General features: G+C 44.9%; 1 protein-coding gene and 1 pseudogene across 1 annotated transcript in view; both read left to right on the plus strand.

Annotated features, from left to right (window-relative positions):
* LOC120841804 lies at positions 1 to 4,114 on the plus strand (annotated as a pseudogene).
* A 181-nt stretch (positions 4,115 to 4,295) lies between these two features.
* LOC115314621 (indolethylamine N-methyltransferase) overlaps positions 4,296 to 19,236 on the plus strand; it is a 230,465-nt gene continuing 215,524 nt past the window's right edge. The window contains exon 1 of the mRNA XM_042291200.1: positions 4,296 to 4,341. Within this exon, the coding sequence (XP_042147134.1) occupies positions 4,296 to 4,341 (46 nt within the window). The remainder of the gene's footprint in view (positions 4,342 to 19,236) is intronic.

The raw sequence follows: 19,236 nt of genomic DNA on the forward strand, positions 1-19,236 counted from the left end.
ATGGCAGACAACAGACTCCGACCACCGAAGCCTCTGGAGGTTTCATCGCAGTTTCCGGACACGTGGGACGACTGGCTCCAAGTGTACAACTGGTATGCCAGTACAGTTCAGATGCACAAGAAGACGGCGGAGGTCCAGGTCTTAAACTTTATGACGGTAATCGGTCCGGAAGCACAGAGATTCTACAGAACGTTCTCGCTCACCGAAGAAGAAAAGAAAGACGTTGAAGCGGTAAAGCGGAAGTTCAGAGCATTTCACACCGAAAATGAACCTGGCGTATGAGAGGTACAAATTAAACGAAATGGGGCAGGAACGAGAGACCTTCACTGAGTTTTTGACATCAGCAAGACTGTAGGCCAAGAAATGCCAATACAGTGATTTGACGGATGAACTCCTACATTGTGGGTATAGCAAATGACGACGTCTCAGAAAAACTACTCCGAGATCCGGCAATCAACCTGGAGAAGACTATCCACATATGCAAAGCCAGCAAGCAAGCTATGCAACAGCTGAAAAAAATCACTGCGAAGGAAACAGACAAAGCTGGACACAACAGCTTGCCACCGTTTTACTGGTTCCCGACATGCCACATTTTAGTCAAAAGTAAGCAAACGTAAAACCAATGGATTCCAAGTGTCCCAGCTGGTGCCTCTGTCGTGCAATCATGCTCCCATGCACATGAGGGCAACTTCGGCAGGCCTGCAGTTGCGCGTGCTTTGTCACCTGAGTGGAGACAACGACTGTTAGGTTGAAACCGAAACCATGCCACTCCTCTCCGTCAGCAATTGATTCCCAAAATTGTATGCTAAATGTAACTTTCGAGCATACGACAAAAAACAGTCTAGCGGCACGTGCTTGCTAGGCCGGCAAACAAGGTACAAGCTAAACACACACAAAAAAAATCTGAGCGCATTAATACAAGACATTGCGAGCCAGGAACAAAAAGATCTTGGAGAGCTTTGTGCAACGACTGAACTCGAGACAAACAAGCGCGCTGTGCGGGTTTAGCGTGCAGACATTGCCTTTTTTGCTCTAGATCATTTCTCTTCACCAACTTTCTTTCACGGCATATTTTTTACGTACCGGGGTCCCCCTCGAAAGGGGGCGCACTGACAGAAACCTAGGTAATCAATACTTCGACCCAGCAATCTTTAGGTCAAAGAAGAATTTTTTTTAATAACATATAATTTAAACAAGGACAGAAACGTTGATGAACAAGCGGTGGTACCTAGTTTCATTTTAGAAAGTGCCATATCTGCATCGACGTGGGGACGGCAACACCCGACGTCGCGCGACCACGGTGACTGGAAGGCAGGGACCAAATATAGTTTTCCCACGGCCGTTGCTTTCTGGAGCGAGTGCTTCAGTTCACAAAGTAACTCCGCCACGTAAAAACGTGGTTTCGTTTCACAGTATGACGGCATGGCTGGTACCCGGCACGCTAGCATCAGAGCGTCCGCACACACCCGCATCTATCGTTGAAAATATTTAAAAAAAAGACGTGAGACGAGACCCACGAGGCGACAGGAGCGCGAAACGGCGGGAGAACCATGCAAGACCGGATGGGCAATGAATGCAAAGTACTTTGTGTCGGGCGACCGTGTGCGCCACATAACACACGCATTCTCAATTACGATGCTCAGTTTAGTTTCAGTTTTGAAAGGCGACCGAAATTGTTTTTTTGGCGCAGGCTTGGCACAGATTACTCATATTTTGGCAAAATGTAGCAGGATGTAACAGGGTTAGCCCCTTGGCGCAGTTTGGCGCAATTGGCGCAGCAATCACATCACTGTAATACGGCTCCTGACGACACACCCAGCGAATCGCCGGGTGTGTCGTCAGGAGCCAAAAACTTCCTAAAACTGCATTCTTTTGAAAACGGCGATGGCTGTTGTTCTTCTGCATCTACCAAGCTTCTAATTTCGTGGATAAATATTCGAGCTATAAATCAATTTATAATGTCTATGCGGGCTGAATGTGTATTTTTGGACTCATTGAAAATTTGCAGGAGGGATATCTCAGCATCTACAGCAGTCAGAAATATAACCTTGCTTGAAATGTGTTGCTAAATGTGTGAAGCATACAATGTTGAGAGCAGATTTTTTAATATAAGTCTAGAAAATTTTTTATTTGATCTTTTGTTTTATTACTTCTTAGGCATGCATTGAGCACTGAACTTCAATATATTGTAAAATTGCTAATAATGGGTTTATCTTAAAAGTACTTCCAACATTGTATTCTTTACACTTCGTAGTATCTGGCCATGTGTTAGAAAGGATATTTTGTTGAGCAGTTTTTTCCCTATCATTCCTCCAAACAAAGGCAGGCAAGTTTTAATTATCTTCAGGACAATTCTACTGAATGAAGAAATTACCAGATATATGAAATCAGCACAAAAAGCTGAACAAGCTTGTGCAGTTTCATTGAGTTTGGTCATAAAATAAGAAAAAAAGCTCCAAGACAAGTATTCCCTCTTAAAGCAAATGGAAGATTTAGTTGAAGTGTCCTGGTTGGACTGTAACGATAGAAAAAAATTCCAGCAATCAGCTCTTGTTTGTAGTATTTCAGTCTACCTTAATGAGGCAGTTCACAAAACATTTTCCAGAGGTATTATTTTTTTATGACACATATTGTAATGCAACGGTGATGGATAAGGATCTTAATGAAATCAATATTCTTGCGCAGCTGCTACCAAATTGAACAATTCTGCTATGCTCTTGGCACGTGGATAAGTATCAGCACCAAAGACTTTTGGAACTTCGTTATGGCAGAGTCGACAAGCAAGCCGTTAAGTCTCTCGTACCAAAACTAGTTTTCTCTTATGATGACAATATATACCAGGAACTCCTGGAAGAGCTTGAAAATGAACTGCAAAAAGAGCTTGAAAGTGAAAAGCAAAAAAAACTCAGCTTTCTTGAGTTTTATTATAAGAATTGGCACAACTGTGGGCAGATGTGAATGCATGCATACCGTCATAACATCTATACATTTGGGAATAACACTAACAACAGAATGGAAAGCCACAATCAAAAGATAAAGCAGTTTATGCACCAGCGTATGCATTTATTGATGATGTCAAAGCCTTGGTTCAATATGTAAACCATGATACTTTATCTGTTAGCTTTGCACAGTTCCAAGAAACCATGCTGTGCCTTGACCCACAAAAAATTGATGCATTTCGTATTAAGGTATCTACTACCCGCCCAGGATATCCTAGCAACCTAATTTATAAGGAGTATGAAGCTTATTCAAATGGAAATTTTGCATATTGTCTGAGTAATGGACAGCATACAGTCAATAGTCAGACCAATTGTTACATTTTTTCACAAGATTTAATTAGATGTACATGCACATTCCAGAATCAGTTCAGGCTTCCTTGTAGACATCTTAGCTGGTAGATATAATCTTCCAGTGGATCTTTTGTATCTCAAATGTGTTGCATTTTGGTGGTTAAAATCTGGCTTTGTTGAGACTGATGTAGATGCTGCTCAGGCAATAGAGCAAAAAATTACTTTGAATGTATCAACGATAGGAAATCCCAAACTCGACACGATGGAATCAAAGTATAATTACGCTTTCAGTGAGCTCTCAGAATCATGCAAGAGCATAGCAAACACTTTGGCTGGCTGTGGTCAATATGAGGTGCTGAAAAAGTTATCTGAAATAAAAGTTTTCTTAATAACCTCATGACCTATCCTAGAAATCAGACTTCCAAAACAGTATTCAATCAAGATAAACCACAGGATGTGAAGCAGGCTCATTGCAAAGATGAAGACCAGCTAAACATAGAAGGGGCATATGGTAGTAAGGATGTCATTGTAGAGAGCCTTGCCAGTATTCCAAGCATTAAAAGGGAGGAAATTCACAATTTGAGCACTATGAGCATATGCGATTAAACCAGCATTTTCTGGACCACGATTAATGCGAAAGTTTAGACATTAATACAAGCTCTTTGTACATAATTACTCTCTCTCCAAAACCAAGATTTCAAAATGAAAAAAAAAAAAATGCTGAATTTTCACATATTGTTGTAGATCTGACCTGTGATGAAGTACTGGATAAAGACATCTTGATTGTTCTATTGAATAAGAATAAGAACCGAGGGACGGAGTAAAAGCATTGGTGGCAGCAAAAATTGAGTACTGCCACAGGTGCACCGAGAAGAAAATCCGAGAAGACAGTAAAACATTCAGCAAAAAATATTGGCCATTTATTCGCTCCATGCAACCGAAAACACGGCCGGACGGACAAGAGCCCATATTAGAAACGCAGGGACAAATTCTGAAGGTGCAAAGATGACAGTCATGAAAATTATAATTTTCTTGACTATCACCTGTGCAGGTTGCGTGAAGCATCCCGTGATCACCAGTGTGATGGACGATTGCACCAAGCTTGGAATGGTTGCCAGCCTGACAAAAGCCGCAGCAACCAAGCAAGCAGTCGTGGTGTCAAGGGGCCTTCACCACTCCTCAATGTGCCTGGTTTTGACATAGTCTGGAGATTTAACAAATATGCACTGCGCCCTTCCCGGAGGAGCGCGTCAGTTTGCCGAGTTGTGGTTTTCCGGTGTGGGCGAGGATTTCCACGTTGGACACCGTGGCAGTCTGTTGTAAGCGAGCAGTTGTGTGGCCTCAAGCTGCCACAGTGCTTAAACAGACTGCCGCAAGCCCTAAAGCTAAGAAAGTACTGCAAAGCCGCTGAATGGCAGTGCTGGCTGTTCTATTACTGACTCCCTCGTGTGAAGGGGATACTGCCAGATCTATATTACGAGCACTTCGAGCTCTTCATGTCCGCTTGATATATTCTAAGACAGAAGTAGTAGATGAAGATGTCAATCTGAGCACAGAAAAGGTGACAGAGTTCGTCGTGCAGACTAATTTCTTGTACGGTAAGGTACACATGACTTCAAATGTGCACACGCTCCTGCACCTTTCGAAGGCCGTGCTCCTCCAGGGCCATTATGACCGCTATCTTGCTTTTCAGTTTGACGTAAGGCATTTGTCGAAGCATGTATGGTGTGCCCTTCCAGACACTGTTTCGCATTCTCCTCCGCAAGAGCCTTTCTGAGCTTAGGGATATGGTTTCAGACAAGGTCCAAGAACATCTTAAGGAGAGGAAACAACAAGCCAGGTGACTTGCACCTTCATGGAAAGCCCAAGCAACTGCACCAGTGTATGTTTGGACTTGTTGAGGCAGACACTGGAGTTGAAAGTGACACAGAAGCTTGTGGAGTATGACTGCGTGTGTGTCGCTGGGCATACGTTTCACAGCACACAGTACCGAGCTACAACAAAACGGGACCCAACAGCCCTTGAGCTGGGAGATGAGCATACAAGAGTAGAACATATCCTCTCTGCAAGTGACGAAGATGGGAGCCAGAATGTGTACTTGTTTCATACGTCTATGACGTGTCTGATCTCAAACATGACACACCTCAAGCTTGCCCATAAGCAGCCCACCAAGGTCTTGCACAAGCTCTGAAAGCGTGTAAACTCATGTATGTAGTTGGGACGCAGATGGTACTATTCTATTTGCTCGGTTCTGCAACAATCATGAGTGGTCTTAGATTTCTAGAGCCAGTCATAGTTGTATGCAAGAAGTAAACTCAAGAGGAGACAAATAAAAAAAAGGTAAAATTAACTTTTTTTTTCTTCTTCATTGCGCACATACTTAATGTGTCTTGACCCTGAAAGAAGGCTGGATGACAACAAAGAAGTGTTTGATTACCGGCTTTCCAGGGTCTGCCAATGTGTTGAGAACGCAATTGGCGTTTTAGCCTCCGGCTGGCGTTTGTTCCTTAGAACGGTCGGTCGAAGGTGACGTCAAACTTGTCACAGACATGATTAAGGCAGCCGTCTGTTTCCATAACTTCCTCATGGCTGACAATGCATACTGTCCCAATGATTATGGTGACAAGCCACAGGGGCAGGCAGTGCAGGTAGTTCAGTGGAGGCAGACTGTATCGCAAATCGGCCCTTGCAATGCAGTGACTGGCAAGCGCCCTGCTCAAGCAGCCATAGTTATGAGGGATACGATCTCAGACTACTTCATGTCTGCAGAAGTTTTTCTGCCACGGCAGCTGGAAGTTGTCAGGTGTAGCTGATACATGACCTGTGTCACCATTTCTCTTTGCAAACAGAATGTGACACCATTTTCCGCTTCCCTGCTCTAAACTGTTCCATTTCGGCACATTGCACTACATGTGCCAGTCTTGTTAACTACTTGAGAGCCACTTGTATGTGAAAATTTTTTTGCTTGCCTTCTATGTCAGTCATATTTTGTGTGCTGGGAGTGTTCATTCCTGAACCTAGTTTGTTCATTGTTTTTGCACATATATTTTCTGCAGCAGAATAAATGGTGAAAGACATTGCATGTCAGCCCTATCTCCTGTAACTTCAAGATGGAGGTGCTACATTACTTCTATGCAACGTTATTCCTGTCCTTTAGAAACAATAAACCTATAAAAACGCACTTCTTACTGCTTGGATACAACAGACATGTCTCGCTGTTAGTGACAAGACGTCACCGACAGCGAGGCAAGCCTAACCGGTGCACCTCCACTGGACGTCATTGGTAGCGTGACTGGTAGGGTTGGTCCTTCATGCCTGCATAATGGTTTTTGTATCAAAACTGAAGATGCCAGACAGCCAAAGCAGACCCAAGAGTACAACCAGCAGCAGATCGCACAGCCAAAATCAAAGATTAGAGAATCGTAAAAAATGACGTGTCCACAACAAAGGCTGATAAGCCGGTTAAAAGCTGAAGTAAATTCCCCAGGACAGGCATCCTCACGAAACAAGGTGTTTGAAAAACATGTTCAAGAAAACCCGTCACATGATTTTCTGCCAAGTCAGTAGAAACTACTGCAGAAAAAACCGAAGGGCCATCGATACACTGAGTATGACAAGAACTTTGCAATGGCTCTGCACTATTGTTCTCATAAAGCTTATAGTTTCCTTTGCAAGACATCCCGTTTGCCAACTGTAAGGTCCCTATGTAAGTAGCTGGGTGCTCTTGACGTACGCCCAGGTCTAAATGAGAGTGTCTTGAGGATCCTTGAAATTAAAGGGGCGGTGCAATGATTTTCAGATTGAAAGAATTTGTCTCTTGTAACTTTTACCTTGTTTATCGTGTCCCGGAGGACAGAGAAACTATCTCTTTCCTTCGAAATGTTATGATTCCGCCGCGTAATCGCACAGCGAAAATCGTTGTTCTACCCCCATCTACAGCCACGAGCGGCAGCTGAAGGAACCACGGAGTGACGTCGTTCGGCAGCACGCTGTAGCATGACACCCACTGTTGTCAGCGGAGAGTTAGTGAAAAAGATTTCAAAATAAATCTAAGTTGTGCAATTACAAGCAAAATATAAGGATTACTTTTGATAAATTTTACCGCTTCAGTGTAAATAAATGCGTCTAAGTAGAGTATTATCAAAGAAAATTTAGTCTTCCGAGTTTCAGTGGCGCCATCTACTCGGGTTCCACAAAAACCGTCCATGTGTGGACTTCCAGGCGTGGCCGCACTATCTTTTCCTGGTGTCTCGTGTTCGACTTCGGCCCCACGGCACCCACGGTGCCTCGATCACATCGACGATGCCGAGCGCGTGCGGTGTTCCGCATTGTCCCAACCGGTGTCTAACCGCTGCTATGATCAAATTCAAAAACATTCAGTTCCATCGTTTGCCGGGTGAGGAACCCGGCAAACGATGCATCTGGGTCTGGAGTCGGGCTAGGGCTAGGGCTGGGCGCAAGCGAGTCCTCTTCGCTGCAGGATACCCTCCAACGCCTCGACGGCGTGTCCGCGTAGGGAACAACCCCCATCGACTGACTAAAATTGAGCATACCGCGCTGCACATCGCTCAGGCTATCCCGCCAGGCCGCCATGTTCTTCGCGATATACGTAGATACGAGATTCAGATACCAGAGCCACTCCACGGACAACTGCAAAACCGGAAACTCCGATACTGCCCCGTTACGTCATTGAGCACGTGACCCGGAAGCCGGTGGATGAGTTGAGGGTGTTCGAGCGGTGCCAGAAACTCCAATATTTCGTTTTTTTTACATAAAATTTAGGACATGCAAACGAAATCGGTTTTCAGATCTTTAGTTTAGAAGTCTCTGAGAACAACTCTCATAAGCCTCATAACTATTTGACCAAAGTCAGGAAACCATTGCACAGACCCTTTAAGGCATATAGCTTGCCAGTAGCAGAGAAACTTGCCTCTGTTGTGATTGACGAAATTGCCTTGAAGAAGCACATCAGCTATGATGCAAGGAGTGACTTGTTCGAAGGTTTCGTAGCGGGTGCCAGCAAGCTTGACCATGCAACCCAAGTGCTTCTTGAGATGGACGGAGAAAAAATCTTCCTGCATGATCCTGCTCCTATCAAATCCGCTAGAAACAATCTGGTAAGCATACAATGATGTCATGCCTGCGGAAGTTTATTATAACATTTGCTTTTTGTAATCCAGGAATCTTTGACGAGGCATTTTCCGCTCTTGCAACGATAGTTTCTATGTTCCAAGCTGAAGAGCGGTGTGCAGCATTGCCAACGCACGTAACATTGTCTGCTTTGCGGATACGAATCTTCTTTTTTGCCGCACCGTTTATGGAGTTTCACCGATTCGATTTTCAAAGGTTTTCGAGTTCATTCCATGACAGACGTGCACTACTATCGATCGTTTGTTCACTCCAGTAGCCTCTTCGCTCGCGCTTCCAGTCACTTACATGAATGCACTTTTATTTTAAAGGTGTGCGAGCTTCACTTCCCGGATGCTGAAGAGCTCCGAAAGAATTCCAGCGTCGAAAATACTACCAGGCACGCATCCGTGCTAGAGTAGTTTCGTGGAAGTTCCCAGGATGCCCGATAAGCTTATCAACTGTGCACACCACAAGTAAATACCCAAACTCAAAGAGAAGTATGTGGATGCCGTTGCTGTGCAGGACGTGGTTACAGAATTGTTCTTTGGTTGCTCCTAAATCTGGTTTGGTTGTGCCTATGTGCTTGTCTGTGATATTATTTGCTTGCTCAAGCCTCGTGGAATACATGCTATGGACACCTGCAAGTTTTTTTAAAGGTAAGAAATACCCCATTTACTACTCCAGCTTCCCACGTGAATGCTTGAAGCTGTTAGACATTAATATACTATGTTTAAGTTTACATATCATTTTTTTTCGATTATCAGCACTGTTGTTCAGATTCACTTTGGAAACAAATTTTAAAACTTGTGTAGCATTAAAGGTGACGCACACCAAGTATTTGTGAGAAAAACATTGACTGTTTTTGTCAGCGCTAAGAGATAACTTACAACTGCTTAGGTTTTTTTCAATTTGTTTGTTGTGCTTGCTCCTCTTACACATTGAACAGTGTTGTGAAATATTAACTGTATTAAAGCCTGTAAAGTGTAAAATATTGAATAACTAGCACGTCACATGTGTCAAAAGGAGTTGCAGCCTCGACAGTGTTCTTTTAGCTGTTGCACGCGTGTGATAAAGCAGACATATTCCAGCAAAGTTTTGTGTCGCTGTGCAAGAGGGCTATTTTACTCACATACTTTTCTCAGATACAAGTCAACGAAAACTCAGAAATAAAATATTTGAAAAATAAATTACCGTAGAATACCGCGCATCCGCCCACTCCACATTAACTGCCCACAGCCAAATTTGCAAGATCTAAGGAAATATGCGCAGTACATTTATATGTAACATTGATGACCAGACAAGCGCCCATCCCCTATTTTTTCACATCATCTTTAAATTTTGAGTGGGTGCTTGCCCGGTATTTTACGGTAGTTGCTTTTGTAGGCAACACACAACTGCCTTAAGGAGACATGCTCCTCGAGAGTATTTTTTTTTTTTAATTAGCTAGGACGCTGAAATTTGCACAGTTAGCACATATTGAGCTAATCTTGTCATATATGTAGTCAGTTTTCTGATATCTGCCTTGGTTAAATACCTGTGCACATATGAAGGCATATAAAATGCCTTTTTTATGCACCCTTTTTCTCTCTTTTTCCCGCAAGAGAGCATGCTAAAATAGCCTGGTTGCTTCCTTGTGAACAGTAGAATGTGCAAATCCACCTGAAAAAAAAAAATCTATGCCTGGAGAGAAAAAAAAATTGTGAATTATTGAGTCATCACTTTTTTTGTTTCACGTTTAGTTTTATAATTCTTATAAAAATTCAGTGGGGCCAATCGCATAACTAGCAAGACCTGCACACTCTATACATCACTAGGAACAGCTATGCAAAATTTGGTTGCAATACAGTAACTGCAAACGGTGAAAACTGCGTGCATAACTACGAAAACAGGCAAAAATTCCAATTTGAGAAAATGCGAATGAAAGTTTAGATTTATGTGACATATCTAAATTCTCACTCAAATCACACAAAACTTGGTGGTAATATAATTCCAAATGTCAGAGCCTGGACCACCCAACTAGAATTCCCCCGCTGCATAGCACAGCTCCAGAAAAAATGCCAGTCTCTTTCGCGTAGCGGCAGATTCCTGGACGGCGAGTTTGCACTTTCCGCAAGTCGAGCACGCCGCACCACTGAAGAGCTTCCATCGCGCCGATCTCGCCGATCGCAGTACTAGCAAGCTCGCCATCTCCAGCTCTCTCTTCGTTTTCAAACGTCATGATCTTCTTTTCCGATGCACTAACGAACTCATCAGCGCTGCCGATGAAACTCGAGCGATCGGACTTGGAAGTGTCACCGCGTTGCCCCGACCAAGGTTAGGGTTAGCTGTCTTTAATGAACTCCTCTTCTTTGAAGTTTTCCGCTTGCCCTTTTGGCGACTTCCTTTGAACGTGTGTATCGTCCGGAATTTCCGAGCTAGAGAAAGTCGCGTTTTCGGTCAAAACGTCAATTGCGAAAAAAAGCAGAATGATCGAACAGGTCGTTGGTTCTAAAATCGCAAGCAAGCCTTGCCGCACAGCACGCTGCTCTCGGCCAATGGCGGGGCCACAATCGCATCACGTGATTTCAAAGTCCAGTGGCGATGCACGTTTGCAGTGGAAAAAACATTTATTTCTTATTATTTGGAACCGGAATACGAAACTATCGACGACAGTTTCGGAATGAAAACGGCTAGGCCTATGTTCCGAAATAAACGCGATGGTGGGAGACGCCGCGATCCGAAGAATCACACGCTCAAAAAGGGCTCAGATTTGCGAGAAGGGTTTCAAACTCATATCCGACTAATTTCGCAATCATATTCGGTCTTGATTTTTTTATCCGCAAAAGAGGAAGGTTCAAAGAAGTGCTCTGCAATGCTACTCACCACTACCCGACAGCCTCCACCTCCTCCTGATTTGATGATCAGGAACAGCCCTATTACAAGGATGCAGTAAACAAAAATTTTGAGAGTCCAGACTTGATCCGCACCTTCATTTTTTCTCCCACATTGCTGAGGTGCTCTCGCGAGCGCAACGCACGCTGGGCTTCGTACAACGAGTGTCAAGGGGGGCCGGCCCAAAGGCACTGCGTAGTTTACACACTGCACTAGTGCTCCCGCAACTTGAGTACTGCTCGTCAGTATGGAGCCCCAGACAGGTCACCGCAACTGCCTCACTGCAGAGCGTACAACAGCGCGCGGCCTACGCTATCCTGTGTCGCCAATCGCCACCGCCAGCCTGGTACCCCCAAACCTCTCGGAGGTGTGGGGTGGAACTGCCCGTCTGTCCGTAGGCAGGTGGCTTCGCTTCGCCTCCTAGCCTGCACGCTGGGTGGCCCTCCTACACCCCTTCTAGAGTATGTAAGGAAGAACCGCGCTAGTAAGCTACAACCCCTCCTTGGACGAACGGAGCGTCGCAGAAGCACACTCCTTCCGAGAGCCATCAAGCTCTGGCGCTCCCTCCCGAGTGAAGTTACAGTTTCCCGAGTCCCTCCCGAGTGAAGTTACATTAAAGAACTATGCAAGTGTGCAACCCTCCATCTCAAAGAACTGTGATGTGACACTCGATCAGACCTAAATCCCAGTGTACAGGGTGTGTTGTTTTTTTTTTGTTTTGTTTTCCTTCCTGCCAGTGTAGTTTTTTTTTTTTTTTTTTGTATGAATGTGTGTAGCAGGTACAATAGGTCTCTATGGCATGGGAAATAGCCTTTTTACTGTCATCCGGGTTTTAGAAACCGAATAAAGCATCATTATTATTATTATTATTATTATTAAAACGCAAAATCATGTTTTTCAATAAAAATTGCCGTTTTTCGACCCGCATCTTCCTAAGGGCTAATGAAAAGAAAAATATGTTTTTTTTAAAGTCTTGTTGGAACACGTGTGTCAAAAAAGTAATTGAATGCAAAAAGAAAATCTTTTTAAGTGCAATCATGACGGCACTAGACGCAATTTAGTCGGTAGTCACCCTCTTTCCACTTGTTTTCTCTCTTGGAATTTCGGGAGTGTGGAGGAGAGGAGGATCAGCTTCGCCTTTACGTTGAGGTGGAAAGAGCAAAAGACCATCTATTTGAAATCGAAAGTGCAAATGACCATTCCACGACTTTCATATTTTTTTTTTTATTTTTTAGGGGCGAAGCTCTTTAGGGTCTAGCCTTGTCCGGCATTCGTGCTCACATCGATTGCACTGCCTCCGGGATCGGCCCACTTTTTAAAAAAAAACATATGCCCGCACGGGGGTCCAAACTCAGGACCGCTTGCTTACAAGGCAGACGTTTTAACCACTACGCACACTCTTTTTCTTTTTTTTTCCGAACAGGTTATTTACAATAATTTACAGGGTATGAGCATCAGAGTTTGGCAAATCGGTTAGCGGTTAGAACGGAAAGAGGAGAAGGGGAGGGGGTGCTGGTTGCAATGTGTATGCCGGAAGGCGGTGACGGTCTTGGATGTGGCCGCCGGCGCGTCATCCCCCAGATGGTGTGACGGTTCCAGCCCCTCAGTGTGCGACCGGACTCTTCAAGCAGGTCCGCAAGCTCCCAGTCCCGGCGACAAGCAAGGACTCCTTCGTCCGGCTTCACCTCGGGGTACTGCCGGTCAAGGTGTGGCTGGACGACAGGGGGCTTTGTGCCATGGTCAACCAACTGCGACTTATGTGGCGCGAATGAGACGCTTCTACATGTGTTTGTGGAGTGCTCCAACGCCTATCTCTTCTGGGACGAGATGAGGAAGGATCTCGGCGTGGACTTTCCAATAGACTGGCACGTCTTTAGATACCTGGACGTCAAGAGGGCAGATATAGCTTCGTCCATGGTGCTCCTGGGGCTCCACGCCATCTGGCTAGCCCACTCGGCCATGGTGGCATGCCACACCGATGCCAGGCCGACGTGGGACTATTTTACCTCCCGGTGGAGAAGGCCACTACGCCACACTCCAACGTTGCATGTAGCCGCTGAACGTCTATACAGGAGGGCGCTGCGGTCAAATGCGTATATAATCGCATTAAACTTTGCATGCATTGGCTCAACGTTTATAGACGAGAGGGTGCTGTGGTCAAATGCTCAACTGCGTATATAACCACGATCCATACCACACATCCTCTTTCTGACATGGACCGTTGAATTAAGCGGTGGAGATGCATTCCCACGGCTTCTAGCGGATCCAAGCTGATCCGCTAGAAGAACTACTGGCTCTGCATGTCACCGACCGTAAAGCAATAATAATGAAGTCGAAATGCAACCCAGAACTCGGCACTACCTATAAGCAATAAAAAAAAATCAGCACCATCAGCACTACCTATGAACAATAAAATCAGCATCATCAGCACCACCAGAGCTTCGCCCCGATCAACATCATTCACCATGTGGAGATGCGTCCATTTTTTTTACACCCGTGTCCCAACCAGATTGTTTTAAAAAAATCTTTTTTTATATTTTTAGGGGCCCTTTAAGTTCTGTTGAATTACATTTTCTACTAAGAGAAAACTTGAGACCCAAGTATGCGTCCGAGTACAATTGTTAGAGTACAGCAAGTCTATGAATATACATAAAGTATGCAGGCAAGCAGTTGGAAGTTTATCCTTATTATCTATTAGTTCTGTGGTACAGTGGATATGAATACAAACAAAGTGGTTCAATGAAATGATTTAGCTTATGGTCAACTCGCATCATCGCTCCTCTCCTCTGACCTTGATTCAGAAGAGTCTCTCACATCTGGCTCAAAGGCACGCCGGATCCTTCTTAGATGATGTGTTGGTCTCTGAGCGCTCTCAATTCAGTGGAAGCGGAAGTGACGAAAATGCTCACACCTTCCCTTTGCCCTCTAAATACCATTAGAATGACAAGTGTCACCGACTCCAAGCACCTGTTGCATTCCCCAATTCAAGGATCGACACCACATGAGCAATATGAAGTACAAATTTATGTTCTGTTATTTGCAGCTGTGTGCAGCAATTAAAGTGTTGGGGGTGGGATACCCGAATACGCACGCAAGCCACAGCGAACTTGAAACATTGAAGAAAACACTACAAAGTTTGTTTTCCTCAATCTGTTTCACTGCAAACAAAAAAGTAACAGCTACTTTCTAAACAGATAGCTATATATTTTCTCATTCTCCTAAAGCTATATATTTGTGTATGAGGCGCAAAAAGAAAAGTATTGAGAAACAAAAAAAATATCCCTACTTTTTGTCTTTCAAACCACGTTGCGCGAAATTTCCAAATGTCTTGTTATTTCGGGAGATTTGGTGGCCAGGTGCGTTAACTCAGCACAAGCGAAAAGGGGATTTGCAAATTAGAACAAGAACTAAACAAAACAAAAAACATCACAGTGATCTACGAGGTCAAGAGACCATTCAGGAGATATCCCCCGCTCTCAATCGGCCAGGTCGAAACAGACATGACAGCAGAGGAGGAATTCTCGAGCACAACAAAATAGAGGGAGACTGTGAGGACATAACTGTCACCCAGGCCTACATCCAGAAAAACGGCAACAACGCTGTCATAGTTGAGGTAACTCCCCCCGTCTTCCAACAACTAAAGAACAGGGAAGAGATTACCATTGGGTGGACAGTGTGCCCTATCCGAGAAAACCTACACATTACAAAATGTAACAGATGTGCAAGCTATGGACATCCTACAAGGGCGTCCGAAAACCGAGAGCGCTGTACAGTGTGCAGGAGAACACATGGCAGCCCAATGTGGAGATCCTGTCAGGCGCTGTGCTACATGCATAGAAAGTAACAGTGAGTGGGGAACCACGCACAACATCGAACACAGTTTCGACAGCCAGTGCTGTGAACACCACAAGATTCAAATGAAGAGGTTAAAACAAAAAATACAATACACCTAAATAGGGAAAAAAAGCAACGGGAAGGGGGAACGAGAGGGGAAAAGTGGAGCCAATTAGAACTTACCAAATCTTCAAATCTACTTAACCAGACACATAAGAGATCCTAATCAGACTAGACACATCTCCTGCAATGGCCAATTCTATTAACTTCATTCAAATCAATGCCAACCATTCATTTACAGCATCAGAACATCTTAAAATAAACCAACAGCTTGAATCACACATTACATGTATTCAAGAACCATATTACCTTAAAAATAAAATTATCGGATTTCCACTCACAGATTCCATCATTGCTCAACCGACCAAACCAAGAGTAGCCAGAATTATCCATTCTAAAGCGTTCGATAGATACACAGAATCTATCCAAAGAGACTATATAGCTGTTCGCCTATCATCCGAAACAATCGACTGCATCCTAATCAATATCTACGCTCCACCACAGGACACTTTAAACCATACTCTATGCGGACTTGAGAAACCATTGTATAATTTTAGTTAAATTTTTATATGACTGCACAAATAAAGGTTAAAAGAAAAGAAAACCTCCAACAAAGCATACCATATTTTATAGAATGTTTTTACTTAACATTTACAGGATCACTTCACCAGCACAATACGGCTCAAGCCACCAATGCCAAAGGCATCAGAGTTCAACCACATCCTGCGACCGATTGTGCTTGCACAATTTTTCAGGCCAAGTCAGGGTTTGCACAGGATTCAAAGAAACACATTCAAGGGTTTTCAAGGAGTTTTAGGGGCATGTAAAGATATTTTCAAGGATCCCCCAACACTCGATCTTGCAAATTTACAATATAACAATGTTTCGAAGTGCACAGAGAAAATTCTTTACTGCACGATACCTAGGAAAGGCGCATTTGCCAAAGAGGTGCTAGTAAGGGTCCAGTCGAGCTTCTGCAGCTTTTCCTCGATTTTCTGGTTGATGTTTAGAAGTTCTTGCATTTTCGTTTTCACCATTTTCCTTAGGATGTTTGACTTGACAACATTGGTGATGTCACCTCAGAGGTCAGCCATGACCACTGAAAGTTGCATTTCCCAGGCACTGCGCACAACTTAAACTATGTCCACCATGCCAAGCGTAAAACAAACTCAAAACGGGCAAACCAGGACTAGCTAGCAAACACTATGCGAGAGAATCAGGAGAACAAGGGGCAAGGTCGCAAGATCGCCAATAGGTCAGTGAAGGTGCCCCACACCCTTTCCACCTTTTTCAAGCAGCATCTACCTATTTTCGACCATAGAAAAGTATTATCCGCTTCGAGCCGGCTGCAGCCGCACTAAGCCTAACGTTTGGCTTACGATTCCAGAGTGCCGCAACAAGTGCAACCGGTTAGTCTTACGGCCACCAGTCGCCCTCCTCAGCCCTGCCGAGCCACCTGGCCGGTCATGTCGATGCCGTATCGAGTTATGGGGGAGAAAATCTCCCCCGAAGCTTTCATCAATGACTCAAGATGGGAGTGGGTGATCAAAGCCGCAACATCGGCATTCCTAACCAGCCATTGACTTCGTCCACGAAGCCGGCCCCAACTGCTCGAGTACCAGACGGCACCGCTACACCGGCTTCCGCCCCCGCACGTGCTCCATCAGAAGTTAAGAAGAATCTACAACACTCTCCGGTACCCGAGCTTCCGGAGAAAAACTTCAGGATTGTCTTTCGGCGAAGGGGTGGCCTTAACCTTCGTGATGTGAACGGCAGCGTGCTGCTACTGCTTACCCGCACGGCCTCGCTCCTCTTTTACGCTCGGTGGTTTATTAGGTTGTATTTACAATTTCTGTAAAATGCCGGCAAAAACCAGCACATCCGCTAACACGTCCGCCAACAAACATGTTCGACTTTAATATCATAAATTGAAAAAACAACCACCCACAAATATTACGGAAGACTACACTTGTACTTTCAATGTGACACTGCTCGTTAGCGGTGTTGGAACCGAGTTGAGTCGACCTGAAGTATGATAAAGGCCCACAGGCTGTTACGTAGAACAAAAGAGACAGCAGGCTTACCGGAGCCGAAAGGGGCCCGAAGTTGTCCCTCCCTGGTAGCCTATGTTTCACAAGTCCAACTCCACGTTGATCAGGTCTTGGATCCCACAGGACCCAACCTGGTCATTGGAGGGCAGCGTGGGTAAACTAGGTGGCATAGATTCCAGCATCTCCGACCCTCGTAGGCGGTCCGCACCCGGTGCAGCGGTGCCGAAGACTGTTCCCCGGGCCATTCGAGCGCCAAAACACCGGATGGCGTCAGGATGCTCTGCCGGGTTGTCAACGTGCCTGGGTTCGGCGACGCTGTCGGCCTCATCCCTGGCCCGGTGATACGGGAATTATTGTGCTTCTTGCCGCTTGTCTTCGGGCCCCAGCAGGAAAGCAAAACACTTCCCCAGTTGAGGTGGACAGCGGGCGCTGCTGGCAGGCACTTCCATCTAGACAGTGCAGCCGTGGAAAGGCCATGGAACTCTGTCAACACTGGTCCTCCCAAGGCTCCACCATGCGTAAAATCGTGGATGCTCGGTATCTTCCCAGGAGGTCTGGGTGGCCACTGAGAGCCCGGGCCAAGCAGACGCTGACGACAACGTCGGCAACTGCTCTCCTCCCGGCACGTTACGGCGACCCCCCTGACGGTAGGACGACTGACCTTCAGCCCGAGGACACCAGACGCTTCACGGTTGGCAATGCAGCGGCTGCTGGCCACCCCCTCTGATGGGACAGGCACTCTCCAAGAGCCACGGAATGCTCCTCTCTGCGAGCACAAAATTTCACGAACAACTTTTAGAAGAGCTCGTTTCCAGGTGTCGATGAACAACCTGGTGCTTAAAGTTGGTCGTCGACCAACCCGAAACACCGGGTTTGTCGATGTAACGTAAACGAGTTTCTTGCCGAGTAAGCATCTTTTATGATCTCCTCAAACACAACTTGAACGACGAAGTTATCGGATCGTTTGCACTACCCTCCAGTTCCAGTAGACATTGCATAAAATATATTGCACTGCAACTTTCGATGCTTGGCTTTCGCTGCCTCTGAAACCACAGTGTTTGCCACGTCGACCTCAAGAAACAGCTTTCATTAAGAGATGATGATAATGATTAGAAGTTTAGTGGTACAGCAGTGGTTCATTTTTTGCCCAAAATTTGGAGTTTATTACAGTTTATTTTTCTTTGATTCCCAATTACGCGGATTTCTGAGCTTAATTTTGCAGTGTTTGTATTAGAAAAATATCTGGGTATAAATTTGTGCTAGATTAAAAAGAATGTGCTTCTATCAATTATTATTTCTTCAGCTGGATTTGGCGTAGGTGCCACTGCCATTTGCAACACTAATCTGTTCCACGACAAAAGTTGCTAACAAGTGTTGCTTCAATAAATGCTGAAACCTAAAAGGAGCTGTGCAACGATTTTAACGTTGAAAGAATTGGAATCTTCTACTTTTTACACTGTTCACCTTGTCACAAAGGACATAAAACACACCGCCTTCCTTCGAAATGCCGCGATTCCACAGCGTAATCGCGAGGCAAAAATTAGAATATTCCCTGACCTGCAGCCATGAGCGACGGCAATGAGAAACACTCGGCATGACGTCAATGGGGGTCTTGTAGAAAGATAGCAAGTTGTGCGAATACCTGCTTGATAAAAGGTAACCTGTCAATAAATCTTGTCGTTCTAACATAAATATAAGTGCGTCAAAAACCTGGTATCATCAACAAAACTTTAATTATATGTTTTTTTTGTGGCGCCATCTATCCTAGGTCCACAAATCCACCCAGCCTCAAGCCGCACGACCCCATTGACGTCACAGCGCACGTGACCTGGAAGATGGTGAAAGGGTTGAGAGGTGCCGAAAACCTCAATCTTTGTCGATTTTTAAAATAAAAACTAGGACATGCAGGCAAAAACGTTTTTTTGTTCTTTGCTTCTGAAGGGTCGAGACACCAACTCCCAAATTATTTAAGTAAAGCACTGAAACTGTTGCACAGCTCC

This window comes from Ixodes scapularis, unplaced genomic scaffold, assembly GCF_016920785.2.
Source record: "Ixodes scapularis isolate PalLabHiFi unplaced genomic scaffold, ASM1692078v2 PGA_scaffold28__5_contigs__length_5199819, whole genome shotgun sequence".
Taxonomy (NCBI): domain Eukaryota; kingdom Metazoa; phylum Arthropoda; class Arachnida; order Ixodida; family Ixodidae; genus Ixodes; species Ixodes scapularis.